The 15,028-nt window shown below is 34.8% G+C and overlaps 1 protein-coding gene across 2 annotated transcripts; it reads right to left on the reverse strand.

The window, feature by feature from the left end:
- Positions 1 to 3,448: 3,448 nt before the first annotated feature.
- LOC111392587 (zinc finger CCCH domain-containing protein 41) lies at positions 3,449 to 11,817 on the reverse strand. Of its 2 annotated transcripts, none has more exons than XM_023017942.1 (5): positions 11,568 to 11,816; positions 8,581 to 9,449; positions 5,743 to 6,981; positions 4,678 to 5,001; positions 3,449 to 4,229 (listed from the first exon to the last, which is right to left on the reverse strand). In XM_023017942.1, exons 2-5 carry the CDS (start codon positions 9,325 to 9,327, stop codon positions 3,681 to 3,683), a joined length of 2,859 nt encoding a protein of 952 aa, XP_022873710.1. In that variant the 5' UTR covers positions 9,328 to 9,449; positions 11,568 to 11,816; the 3' UTR covers positions 3,449 to 3,680. The 2 variants fall into 2 exon arrangements, with proteins under 2 accessions (XP_022873710.1, XP_022873711.1); XM_023017943.1 differs by having other exon boundaries at positions 3,779 to 4,232; positions 11,568 to 11,817.
- Positions 11,818 to 15,028: the final 3,211 nt, after the last annotated feature.

Below are 15,028 nucleotides of genomic sequence, written 5' to 3' on the forward strand. Positions count from 1 at the left end.
AGTGGAGATATATCAATAAGTTGTATCGTTATGGAAAAGAAATAGAACCAATTGTTGACAATATTTTTGTACATGATGTACCGATTTATGTTATAAATAGCGATGAATCAAAGTAAATTCATCGAATCATATCGATTGAGATGCAGCCCTTGTAAAATTGAAGTTATTAGAGAAACTTAAAAAATTTTAGATATGAAGTATGAAAATTTAAAGGTTATAATTATGCAAAATGAAAATGGTAAAATGAAGTCGTAATACGTAATGCATGACTCTCAACATAATAAATTACGTAAAGACCATAGTGGATGAAATTTAAATCTTCATCATGCTATCCTAACAATATATTCGTTTATAGTCAACTCATGTGGCATAAATATTTGTGTTATTCTTGAAGTGTTTAATATGCTTGAAAGATATAATTGAAGTGATAGTATTATGAGGGAAATAAATACCCATTGTATTCTTTTTTTTCCTTAATCAAAAATTTCGTTTCATTGGATTTCTCTGACAAAGTTTTTGATGAGGCATTTTTTTTTAACGCATTCAAAGGAATAATAAACTATTTTCCCTTCATTATGATTTTTTCCACATAATTTTTCCTAATAACGTTTTAACAAGATATATACTTTATGTAATGAATGATCATCAATAAGACATTTATCCTCAAAATATTACTCTTACATATATGAGATTCCTGAGAAAATGACAAGAGCTATTTTTTGAATCATCATGTTACTGCAATTTGTTCTTTTCTTTTCTTTTTGTTTTGTTAGAATAGAACGGTAAAATTATCTTTTTATTGGAAAAATAGATGAAAATGACATTTTCCACAATAAAAGGTGAAAATAAGAGTTAAAATGCCAAAAATGAAAGATATGAATGTTTTGCACGACTTTGAATTGCAGAGATGTTTTGTGCTATTTACCCTTACTTGAAATATTGTATAAGTATTTTTTATATTTTAATTATTTGTTTATTGAATTAAGACAATTTTTTCTTCTTTTCAAAATATTTTTTTGCTACATGGGTGAATGAGATAGATATCAATCCTCAACCTTTTATATGGAAATATAAGTTATTTCTATTTTAAATGAAAAGTTTTCAAAAGTCTATAGAACTAACATGAAAATCTTCAGGAATTTCACCAATTTCATACAAATATATAGAAGTCCATGAAATTTACAAAAGTTACCATTTAGAAAAAGACGATAAAAGTTTTCAAAAGGGAAAATTTAATAAGTAAGATATTAAGTATGGTATATTTGAAAATTAAGAAAACAAGTTTCAAACTTCAAAAATCAAATCTTTATTAAAATTTATTTATGATTTAATTAATTTATTTATTTATTTATTTATTAAATATATTTAGGTCACATATCTATATAATTTGATCACAAACTAACAATTTAATTAGTCACTTATTGTTTTTTTGTCACAATTCAAAAATTTTATAGGTTATAGTTTATTCATCGATCATAAATCAAAAAATTAGTTAGTCGTGGATTAATTTTTAGTCACAACTTATTTTTCGGTGACAAATAAAAAATTTTAGAAGTCACATTATTTTTCGGTCATGAATAAAAAAATTTATAGGTCAAAGATCACAAATATTATGTCACGCTTATTAGACCGTTACAAATTATTAATTTTTTAGATCACACATTATTTATTAGTCACACTTTATCTTTTTCATTGATCACATATTGTTTATTGATTACAGATTAATCAATTTATTGGTCACAATTAATCAACTAAATAATCTGTGACCACCACCAATACTTACGACCACCAGTTCAACACTGTCTCCAACAGCACCACCATCATCGTCAACTCCAAAACCACCACCACATTGATACAAATAAATCAATTTATTGGTCACAACTTTTAATCAACCAACAAAATCGTCACAAACACCTACACCCCAATCGCCTCACCACCACTTCCTCACAAACCCCGCCACAACCACCACCACCTCACCATGATCAAATAACTGCCACCACAACCACCACAAAATTAAATTCAAAATAATTGCACAACTACCAAAAAATCAGATCCAAAATCACTATATAACCATTGGTTACAAACCTAAATCCATTCGTCCCGATCGTAGCAGCAGCAATGCAGGCTGCTTCAGATCAACGCTGCACTGCTACAGTGGTGGTGTTATGGTGGATCGTGGTGGTATTGCAAATCGTCGTGACCAAATGAGTGTGGACACCAACACCGCATTGTCGCGACCAGATGAATGGTAATATCACACTAACACCAAATACTAGATGAGTGGTAACATCGCAGCAACACCAGCACCGACTTGTCTTCGCTGCTTGCCGCCACCTGTTGCGTTCGAATGAGATGGGTTTCGGAGCCGATGAGGGGAAGGCAGGGAGGCTGAAACAGTGAGTAGGGTAGGTAGAGAGGTTGAGAAGAGAGAGTGAGAGGAAAGTGGTAATTGAATTTTAAGGTTTGGGATGAATATGTATATTTAATTTTGTAATACAATTATTAATATTAAAAATATATTAATTAATTAAAAAATTCTAATTTGTGAAATACTAAACACGACATCTGATTTATGAAATGGGAATTTCAAATTTATTAGAATTTGTAATTTTCACTTTTCAAAAATCCAAATCGAATATGCCCCCCTTAGTTTTATAGCACATACTTGTTTGAATTTCACTATAACACTTCAAATTGAAACTTTCTAAACATAAAAGTTAATTTAAATTATATAATATTCAATTATAAAATTTAAATTTGCTATTTTATTCTTCAGAAAGTGCCTGGTTCGCATATGCGTCTGTTCGAGTTAGTTCATTTACTTTCCCGTCCCATTTCAAATAAATAAGTAATGATCCATGCCTATTTTGCACTGTTTCAGTCAATATAATAAAACAGATATGCAATGCAACGCGGCAACGCCCACTCATTGACACACCTAAAGTATTTATTTACTCTTTTTTCCCAATATAAAAGCAAAGTCCTTTGAAGATTCCATCATTATAAAAAAGAAGTTTGTGCCAACCCGCCGTACGCCCTTGACACTATCCGGAAACAAAGATTTTTCCACTTTCATGAGACGTTTAAGTAAGGAAATAAGTAGAATATGCACTAAGAGTTCGAAAATTACCCCAAATGAATATAACCTACCTTCAACAAGGAAACAAAATAAAATTACCAGCAACAGACTTCTCTCATTTCTATCAACTTTTAATTTAGAGAGCAACATAATGTAAATATCAAAAATAGTGACAATTTAACAAAACAGGTTGTGCTTGTGGTACATAATTTTGGATCCACAATGGTGTTCATATACTCACATGGGATAGGGGCCACTCTCACATGAACCTCACCTCATGTGATTGTATGGACACCCTTATGGATCCAAAATTATGTACCAATAGATTTATCCAAACAAAACCACACAGAATCAAATGTTCAAGGGATATATAGCTCAAATGAAAATTCATTCATAGAAATACCTTGAAATAACATGATCTGTTACAGGTGCCAATGGTTCACAGTTAAAGAATTTCTTTTTACATGTTCAGGAAATAAAAACACAAAACTGATGCCAGATTTTAGCTACAGCTGAATGACATGAAATTGGGTTTAATTTGAAATGAACTTTACCTCACTGTACAACCTGATTCAGCTTAGCTTCAAGAACACGAACTTCTTCAAGTTGACTGTTCTTCGCCCGAAATTGTGGTTGAGCCCAACTTGGAATCTTTGCGCTGATTTACAAAATCCACATCACTTTCTTTTATTGGATTTTCAGATTCGTCACTGCCTGAGGAAGAAGTTTTATCACGAGTACATATAGCTTCTCCACTAGACTGAATATTAGTATCCGAAGGCCTATCAGAAGAAGCTGCAGAATTTCCAGAGCCACCAACGTTTCCGCTAGAATTACTTGAAGTGACAGCTTCGCCACTAGATTGAAAATTAGCATCTGAATGCGCATCAGGAGGAGCTGAAGAATTTCCTGCACCACCAATGCTTTTGCTAGAATTACTAGAAGTGATCCACATAAACCGCAAATTGTGGCCTTGCCAGCATTTCCCATTCAAGAATGCCTTCTCAGCAGAATGTCGTGTCATGAAAGAGAGACAAGCTGCAACATTTGATGGCAGCAAAGCATTACTAGTTTCGTGGGGCTCAGACTCTACCAGTTCCACAGAAGAAAGATCCCCATAACTAGAGAAGTGTTCCTCTAAAGCAGCAACCTACTAATGAGTCATTTTTAGTACCATTTATCATGTAAAGAAAAACAAGAATAAACATGAAAAGACCCGAGGCATATGCCAATGAGGCAATGACCCCATGCTCAGCCTAAAATGATAAAATATGTGTGACTCTAATCAAAGAAAATAACTGAAACTAGAATTTCTCCCCTCCCTCTCATCCCACAACAAGAAAAACAAATGGTACAAGTCCACCGCAGAAATTGCTGACACACTTTCAAGAATGCAAGTGTCTTAGCCATTTAATATGTATGAACTGAGGGAGTCAGCTAGGGGTAAAATAGCACTCAAAAAATTGCAGATTTATTCACCACTCTCACGTGCTAGTCACCGATTCTTGGTGTGCAAACTCTCGTTTGTTGACATCTCATATTCCTGAACCAATATAAAAAATTAAGAAAAGTATATGACAGGATTGACAAAGAATTACATTTGCAAGGCCATCCGGTAAGGGTGAAACAACTTTGAATGTGGTAGGACGATTGTCCAGTTTGAATCTATTGATCACCAATGGTGCCCGAGCCCCTACAGGGGCCAGTGGACGAATTAAAGGTCTCGAACTAGGAGGGTCCTGCACAGATGCAGTAGGATTTAAGGTGGGACTATTTGGCTTAGCATGCTCGTCAGATTTTTCAGCAACCACGTTAGCTCTTGGTGTTGATCCCGAGGTTTCAGCTTCCACAGGGTCAGCTAGTGTTTCCCCTTTAAGTCTTTTGGCGGCCGGATCTGGTGACACATCTCTGAGGCCTGTAGCCTGCAAAAGTATGGAAACTTAAGGGTAGCCAACCATAAAGTGAACAGGAGGTACACAATTTACAATCTTACATCATTTCACTACTCTTTTAAGAAGGGAAAACCATACTATAGTAAATGCAGTCGCAGAGAAGCAAGCAAAGCAAACAACTAGCACAAACACAAACCCCCCAAGCCCACCCAATGCATCTCTGGAAGTAAAGTTCACACTGAACCATTAAACCCATATCATCTTTCCTCTCAACACTCAGCATTTACGATTTGTATTCAAGTAAAAAAATTACTGTTTTAAAAAATATCAAGAGTACAAATAGATCAGAGCAGGAAATTAAGATTTGATTCAGGCAAGCCAATACTGACTATACATGGTAGCTGCCGGTATTCTTCCCTGAGTGGCTAAGGATGTTCTAATAAAATAAGTGTAAATGTTCACAGATGATTCACAATGCACCTAATATTGACAACTACTAAGCACTTTTGTCTTTCCTTTATTCAATGGGATAAATTAGGGTCAGACAAGAGTTGATGGGTAGACTCATCACTTATCTCACACTTCCAAGTCAAATCATTAGCCAGGTCTCTAAATAAGAATCCCATTGCATCCAAAACAGAAACTCTAATATATGTAGAATGTAGGTTCCAGTGACATACATTAGAAGACACACAGTTAATAGGGAAGCAGAGAAAGCTAGCTTAGATAATTTCTTTTAGTTTAGATTAAATTAAAGAGGTAGAGAATTACATGTTTCTCAAGTTTGTTCAGCTGGCGCCGGAAATCATTTCGTTTCTGATCAAGCATCAACTGCTTCTTACGGAGTTCTTCCTTCAAAACCTCTAAACTCTCCAGCTTGTTTTGTAGAGGAGGTGGGGCTTTGGGACTACTGGAAATAACAGGCCTAGGATGATCATGCACTAGCACTTGAGGAACAGAAGGATGGGAATTACAGTCCTTGCTACCTACATATTGAGAATTTTCCTTTCCTTTGTCAGGAGCAGATGGATGGAGAAGAGCTGGAGAATTTGTTACTCCACGGGGAGTAATGAGCACGTTACTGGTGCCACATACTCTATCATGAGGAATGTTGTCCCTATTTGCCCACCAAAGCTTGATAAATCGATTACCCATTACTGCATCAGGTGCCTTAAAAGCAGCTTCTGCTTCTTCCCGCTTAGAGAATTGGACAAAAGCTCGCTCACTATTCAAGGGGATATAAATGTCAACAACCTTTCCAAATTTTCGAAAATGTGAAAGAAGAACCTCCTTTCTGTTATCTTTCAGAGGAATGCCTTTGACAAATAGGGTGCGAAGTGCCTTATGAGATGGCTTTTGGACATCATGTCCAGATTCACTTTGTTGCTTGAAAGACGTTTCCTTAAATTGAGGTCCATTTTGATTCACATTCATCTTTTTACCATGATCTGAAGCATCTTCGGAACCAGTGACTAAAGGTTCCAGATCTTTGCCATCAGTTTCAAGATTAGAGGAAGTCATTGAAGAATCAATTTTCTCCTTTAGTCCTGATCTATTTCGTGAACTATCTATTCTTCCCCACACAGACGAATTTTGGGATCCAGCAGTAGCAGCATTCCTGGTTGTACGCTCATCATCAAAGCCTGCAGAAAACCCGACCAACTGACGATCCGAGGGACCAGTATCCAAGAAAGACTCAGTCTCATCCACATCGGAAGGATTAAGTGCTAGGAGTGCTACTGGTGTTTCAGTGCGATCATTGGCCCATAAAGGCTGGTCAGGATCATAGACGTCAGAGCCTCCTGTCATAGAACCACCAATAAAACCACCATTCAAGCTCAAACCTTCATCAGACATTGCAATCTTGCTGCTTTTTCCATATGAAGCTCTGCCATTCATTAATGTGCCAGGAGCAGAAACATTAACTGCAGGTAAAGTGTCTTGTCGAGCAGGAGTTCCAAGAAGCTGCGAGCCAGGAAGTGAAATGGGGAGATTGAATCGCGAAAGGGACTGCAAATGTAGAGATTATGACTTAAACAATCAGTCCTTTTGCCAATTGTACAATTGAATGGAAATGTATGATAGCTTGAGACACATTATCATCGCATACCAACCAGCACACAACTTCAGTATATTAGCTATTCATTGACAAATTAATAAATGGATGCAGACAGACAGATAGACATTGAGACTTTCAAAGGAAGGCTTGCCAATAAGTGATTTACCTTCAGATTAAATCAACAATTTCAAATTACCATCATCTCACGACAAAAAATGTTTAAATTGCCACCAAATTGGACCAAAATATAATCAGCAATACAATTGATTGTGCCAGTAATGCTAGATGCGCTGGGTATACATTTTGTCTCCCTTCTTGCTCATGATTTCTCCATCAATTTTTCTATTTTCTCGAAATCATGTCCAGCTTGCTTTAGCTCTTCCTCTACATTCTATCTCCAAGAGATCCACATTTTCTCAGCTGACACTCGCTTTTTCCCATAACGTCACACCAGTTCTTATTTTTACAATCAGCTGTCTCCCTCTTCCAGCATCAGGCATGCTTACATATCTATGTTGATACTTATTATATTTTGTGGTTTCAATATTTTGATAAGTACAACCCAGAGTGCTGTAGAATTAAATGGGAAAACAAGGAAATCGACTGTAAAAGGAGACTTGTATTAATGGAAAATACCAATTACAGAAAGAAAGAAACAGAACCGAATTAAAGGTGACCGTTAGAGGTCGTATGACATCCACTCTTACTGAAATATTCTTTTTGCATGCCTATCTCTTCCCAACCCTTTTCTATTTATAGACTACTACTAACCGAATTGCCTCCTCACTCTTCACTCTTAACAGAATTTGTTACTGCCCCCCCTCTTCTCCATTCTTCTAGAATAGGTATGCTTAATTGGGGGCTTATCATATTTCTACAAAATTGATTTGCTTATTAATATTTTATTCTGTCCTAAAATTTGATGCATTTCATAAAACATTATCCTCTAATTCCAAGAGTTGGGAAGCATTTCGTTAGAATCATTTAATAGTTTTGCACTATGTTTATGTAGATTTTAAATTGGAGTCGGCTATGCTGCACTATTTTCAAACCTGTAAAGGAACTTCTATAATTAATTCACAATTTTCATGATTAATTCATTAGATAAGAATATTCAACTTCAAAGTCTGTTTTACAGAAGATGTGTCAAATGCCTTCATCTTCTCTCAAATTTATGTAAAATCTTGAAGGTAAATGGGAAGTGTTCAACTACACAAACTTCCAAAATGGACATCCATGTTAACATTGAAATGTTAATGCTAAATTTTAGAAACAACAAATAAAGTTCATTGACATCCGTTTTGAAAGTTTCAAATTTGCAAAGGTGGTTGTATCATTCCTTAATAGGAAATTAGGAAGTTCCTAGTCAATGTCAAACCAAGAGATTCCTACCTATTAATTGGAAAATGGATTAAAAAGGCATGATTCCTCAGGGGGCGTGGTTTTCTCATGAGAAATATGAGGTTTGTATATAATCTACTACGCGAATGCATAAACTGATCATCACAAAATTCAGAAATAAGAATTTGCAAGGAGACAGATCTACATACCTGAACATCTTCAACAACTATATGATTGACACCATGCTCCATTGGGCACATGTCTCCTCTTAGACAAAAACCACGCTCCTCGAAGTCTCTACACCTTTGTCGAGGAATGACAATATTCATTGCAGGACTGAGAGATGGTCTGAGGGTTCTCTGAAAACCTAGGGGGTGAAATTCATCGAGGGCACCATTAGATATCCCGGGAACCAGTCCAAATGCATTCCAAGATGTACTCTGTACATTAGAAACATTTGGAAGCCCCCTCCCTGAAAAGATACTGGAATGCATAGTACCAGGCTGAACCAGTTGTGATGCAATATAAGATGAGCCAAGCCTTGAATCACACAGTCCCCAGGAACTAAGTGCCCTTCCCCTGCCCCTAACAGGACCAGCTTCACCAGACATCGATTGGTTCCCCCTTTTCCTGTACTTCAAATCTATACCAGAAAATGAGGTTGGGTTTGGAAGTCGCTTCTCAAACCTCCCAGATAATGTACCCCCTGATTGAGAATCACATCCACCATATGTGTAGCCATTTTCAAAGGGCCTATTTCTTTTCCTATATGTTCTTGTAAAAACTTGATCCAGAGCATCCTGCTCTAAAGATTGAGAACGAGTTTCTTTTTTACGATGCTTATGGTTACGATCATCATTTTCATCTTCACCTTCACTAACTTCCTTCTCCTCAGGATCACTGAGACAATCTGAAGGTGAAAGACCCAGCTTTGGAAAAGTAACTTTCAGCTTCATGAAATGCTTGCAATGTAAATTCGACGACTAATTTGTCAAGATCCTCAAAAACTTATATACTTATATTAGATAAAGCAATGGGTCACTCCATTAGCAAAATGATTTTTTGATGGCTCCCGTACCTAGAAGGGGGAAAAAGGGAATAATGAGGAGAAAAACATAACAAAAAACATAAGTTTATTAGCGCCAGAAAATAAAAAAGTGCAACCTTCATAATATAAGTAATGTCAACAGTCATGATAACTCAGGGATAATAAATCAAATTCGACTTAGAATTTAGCTAGCTTAAATTGCCAAAGCAACTAGATCAGACCAAATCAAAATCATTTAACCAGTTCTACACCAGAGAATAAGATTTTTTTAGCTCATTTTCGATTAGAATGAAAAAATAATAATAATAAATACAAAAAAAAATAATAATAAATAATAATAATAATAATAAAATACAAATAATGTGCTCAAAATATTTTCTTTAATCAAAAAGACTCAGATTCAAGTATTCACCAACGTGCATAGTAATCTCTAGTGAAAGAAGACTTAGGTTCATAAGAACACCTTAATTAACCATCCATAGGATTCTATGATCAAAAGAAATCAAAAAAGAAAAGAATACATGTCTAACGTAGAGCTGAAGCAGGATAAGACTTAGGTCGTCGAGTAGTGTCTTACGTTAACCTAAATAGCCCATGTTCATAAGAATGGCACAATTTCGTTAGAGCGAATAGAAGAGGGCTTGACCGTAATTAATCGAGCCGGTGGAAGTTGCTAAGGCTAGTTACTTTAGATTTCCCAATAGATCTAGCAATGAACAAAATAAAATTTTTATAGCAAATTATTTGGGAATAAGACTCATTTTGTTGTTGTCGACGATGATTTTATAGAGAGAGCAGAAATTCACAACTAGTACATTAAAAGAAAGATGGTCAACGGAATCAATTACACAACTAACATGCATTATTCTTGATATCTACTTGTGGACTATCAACATCCAAAACAATTTATCGTTCTGACCAAAAATAAAAGCATCAACATTCAGTTTGGCTCTCGTTTTGAATCTGATTTGAGATTGGAGTAGACGCTGAAGTGATACAGTGTTCAGATTAAGTACTTGTTTGGGAGAGATTTTTTTAAAATTATTTTCAACCACACATTCAATGGGACCCATAACCTTTTTTTCTACTTTTTGACCAAAGATTCTCCTAAAAAAAGTCATTTTTCACTTGGAAAAATTTCTCCCAACAAACCCTAAGCATACAACAATATTTTTTATGAAAGCTCAAGGCAGTAGTGAAATCCACAAACTTGATTAGATTTCCCGTCTAAGGATTCCATTTACAAAATCAGTCATTAATTAACAAATCTAAGATTTTTCTAATAGAGCTCAACGTACATTACTAATAGTCCTTTTTGGTAGGGTTTTTGAAAAGTCAAAAGACAAAGAAAGTGTTTTTGAGCATGATTGGATCATTGACTAGAAGTAAGAGCTTTTGTAGGAAGTCGGTCTAAGGTAACTTTCTCAAGAAGCTAGACGAATCAAACACAGAAACATGGCCTAGTTCATCATTGAATTAGAATGATAAGTTCAAACCTAAAGTAAACAACATTTAAATCACATGAAGACAAGGTAAGTTAGGTAACTCTCATTTTGACACATAAATGCTAACTGCCATTTTGATACTAAAATGCCAAAAGAATATCTCAATTTTTATAATCTCACTGCTCTAAGCTTAAGAAAATAATTAGTTAAGCATTCCTATTACAGGACTATATCAGAAAGGAAAATAGAACAGCGGAAAGACAGCTAATTGAACAGACACTTATTAATACAACATTTTACCACAGCATATTTAAAGTACAGAAACATGAAACCATAAGAATGGCACACTTAGAATCAACTAACCGACACACAAGCACGTTAATGGGTTCACTAAAGCCTAATTCCAATAAAAAATAAAAGAAAAAGTACCACAAATAAATCTAATTAAAACTAAACATATTCAGCAAAGCAGAAAAATATTAAATAAAAAGTTTTTTAGAAGGACAAACTCCAGGATTATTCTAAACGCAATTCACAAAACTATAATTCCATAATCCCAGAAGCCCATCGCGTGATTAACCTAAAAAAAAATTTAAAAAAATAATTTTAAAAATCAAAATTGATACCAACAATAAGAACCCAAACAACAAACACATATATGAACTTAACTGAAATTTAAAACAAAGAGATTATAAATCCGAACCTGTGCAATGATATTCAGGTTGGGTTCGGGTCCTAGGGTTTCAATTCTTATTCTCTATACTCGCCTGTATGTATTATTTATGTACAAAAAGGCGTCAATATTTAACCAATCAAATGGACAACTGCGAATTTGTTACTCTCTCTGTCCGAAAAGACGGAGAATGAAAGCTGAAACTCGATGAAGAAGGAACAACGGGTTCGTGGGGATGAGGGGTAGGGGTAGGGGCCGGGCCGGGGATTGGCTTGGGGGTTGTAGGGTGGGTGGCGTTCGATTTAGTTAAATAATCATTCATCAAGATTTAGTTTGGATTACTATTTGCTCATCTAAAATTAAAAGCTTAATAGAAAATTTCATAATTAAGAGGATAATTATTACACATTTCAAAACTAAGAATATAACTTTCAAATTTCAAAAAATAGATATTTATTAAATTTTATTTATAATTTAATTAATTAAATAAATTAAGGTCACCGATCTATATAATTTGATCACGAATTCACAATTTAATTAGTTATATATATTATTTTTTGATCATAAATCAAATTTTTTAATGTCACAAATTATTTTACAATCACAATTCAAACTTTGTAGTTCCAAAATTTTTTCATTGGTCACAGATAAAAAATTTATACGTCATAATTTATTTATAGGTCACAGATCACAAATATTATATATCACAACTTATTAACCAATTACAAATTATTAAATTTTTAGGCTACACATTATTTTTTGTCACAATTTATCTTTCTTATTGGTCATATTGATCACAGATTAACCAATTTAACAGTCACAACTAATCAATTAATCAGTGATCACCACCATCTCCTCCCGACAACAACAACACCACCGCCGCCATCTCTTCCATATCAATCACAACACTACCACACACACAACCACATTACCACCACAGTAACCACGACACTATCGCCAAAGCCATCACCATGCCTCCACTACCACAGCAACAGCATACACCTCTGTACCACCACAACACCAAATGACCTCACCCACAACCTGTACCACCACAACACCAAATGACCTCACCCACAACCCATACTATCGCGACCACAACCAAAGCAATCATCGCAACAAAGCCATTGCCGCCACCACCATTAGAGCCATCACAACTAGATCTTAGCTCCGCCTTATGTTGCTAGGTAAGGGGATGCCTCGATGACGGTAAGTTTTGCTTGCAGCACCGTCATGCAACACTACAAACCGCCCGTATCAATGCGATTTTGCATCGCCATACGACGGCTGAGGCACCATATCTGCGTGTTCACACTTCTTCTCTTTTTCCTTCGGCGACCACCATCTGAGATGGTAAATGGCCGATGGCTACTTAGTAAACAAAGAGAATGGTGATTAGGGGAGAGATATTTAGGATTTGGCATGGGTCTTAGTTTATTTAAACTATAAATTATGTTTAATTAAAAAATTTCTGATTTGTGAAATACTAAACATGGCATCTAATTTATGAAATAAGAATTTCAAATCTATTAGAATCTATAATTTTCACAAACTTAATGATTGTTAACCCACATTTAACCAAGAATATCCATCCATCATTCATATCTATTCCATCCATCTATCTCGACAAAAAAATCCATATGGCAAATAAAAATCTTACGTGACATCTAATTGTGTTAAATTTTGATGGTTTGAAAAATGACACTACAGGTGTGTTTGATTACATTTATTTTCCATGGAAAATATCAATTTTCCACCCAAATTCTTACTTGGAGTGTTTGATTGCTATTTTTTTCCATGGAAAACATTTTCCAACTTTTGAAAATATGCCTAATTTTCCTTTTTTTAAGGAAAACATTTTCTTTGAGTAGAGGTGGTTATTATTTTCCACAAAAGATGGAAAACATTTTTTTTCTATGTGATATTTTCCATGTCAATCAAACACACTCTACATTCAAACAATTTTTGGTGCAATTTACATAATATACAATTCCAAAAAATAGCTTGTGGGAGATTTATATAATATACATTAATTAAGTGCTAAATAAACCTTACGTTAATTAAAAGATAATGTTGTTCATAATCCTCATGTCCTTGACTATGCAAATCATTATTATTCTTAAATTAAAGATTAAATTTAATTTGATCTCTGCCATTTTCCTTTTATTTAAAAAAATTAAAAAAATTAAAAATAAAAACCTATATTGAGTAAACCACTATTACATAAATTTATAAGTATTTATTTGTCACGTTAAATTTTTAAAGAAACTTGGTAGCAATCAAAATTTAACAAAATAAAAATTAAAAAGAAAAAGAAAAATTTGGGTCGTTACATCTTATATGTCTGAGAATGAGCTAATGATGAACCAGACGAGTTTGCTTCTACCTAGATATCTGATATTCCAAATCATCAAGCAAGTAAAATCCCATCCAAGATAGCCTGTAACTCTGATGACGAGAAATACCTAACGTGGTGTACATCTTGGTCGCTAATAATGTAGTTATCACTAGTAAAATGTCTTTTATACATCCCTCAGTGTTGATTTTGTAAGATCTCACTGGTAGTGTACGCCAAAAGAACTAATATGGGGGCGTTGGGGGAGGAAAAAAAATACAAAAAAGTGGGATGATGACCAAGTCCTTATGCTAATGAACAGGTTAAAATAAATGACCCACATAAAGAAGTGTAATCATTCATAGACCTTCAAATGATTCGTCTAGGCTCCATGCATATCTTAATACGCTTCGTATTATTTCTCTTAGTCCATAAAAACTAAAACATCAATTGAGGAATGATAATATGATGTGTCACTTCCGAACATACTAGCTCGAGTATCTCCATCTTTAGAACTGGGTCTAGCTCCCTCACTAGATCTCGTAGGACCTAAAAGATATTTCCAAAATCATGTCATGCCTAGTTAGAAAATGGTGCTATACGTGAAACTATGTACAATAGTCTCGATCTATAAACAACACTGAGAGTAAGAGGTCATGTGATAGCTAATTTTCATTTAGATGATCACGTTGACGGGTATCAAATCTTGCCAGAACTTCCAGCAGAAGAAAGAAATTATAATAGGTATAATTGGAATCTACATCAGCCGATATGAATCCTAACATTGATGGCGAGAATGGACTAACTTCCAAGCTAACTTGGTAATAGCGTTACCATCCGGTGTATCCCTTCAAATAATCCAATCTGGGACATTTGCGTATAAAGTGATTGCCCCAGTCTAGTCAACTATTTATGATGAAAGAGCATATAACAATCGTCCAATGTTCCATCCTATGCCATCATAAATGTCGTGCATCCTCTCAAATGCGTGATGTCAATGTGGGAATAAAGACGATAAAGTAGCCTTGCCCATCTAACAATCATGCCAAAGAAAAAATGTATTTGTCTTACTCCAAGGTGCAATGCAATATGTAGCTCAGCTTGTGGTTTGACCAGTTTCATCCTCCTACAAAAGGGTGGAGTTGAATATGGAACTATT

Source organism: Olea europaea, unplaced genomic scaffold (genome assembly GCF_002742605.1).
Source record: "Olea europaea var. sylvestris unplaced genomic scaffold, O_europaea_v1 scaffold941, whole genome shotgun sequence".
NCBI lineage: Eukaryota > Viridiplantae > Streptophyta > Magnoliopsida > Lamiales > Oleaceae > Olea > Olea europaea.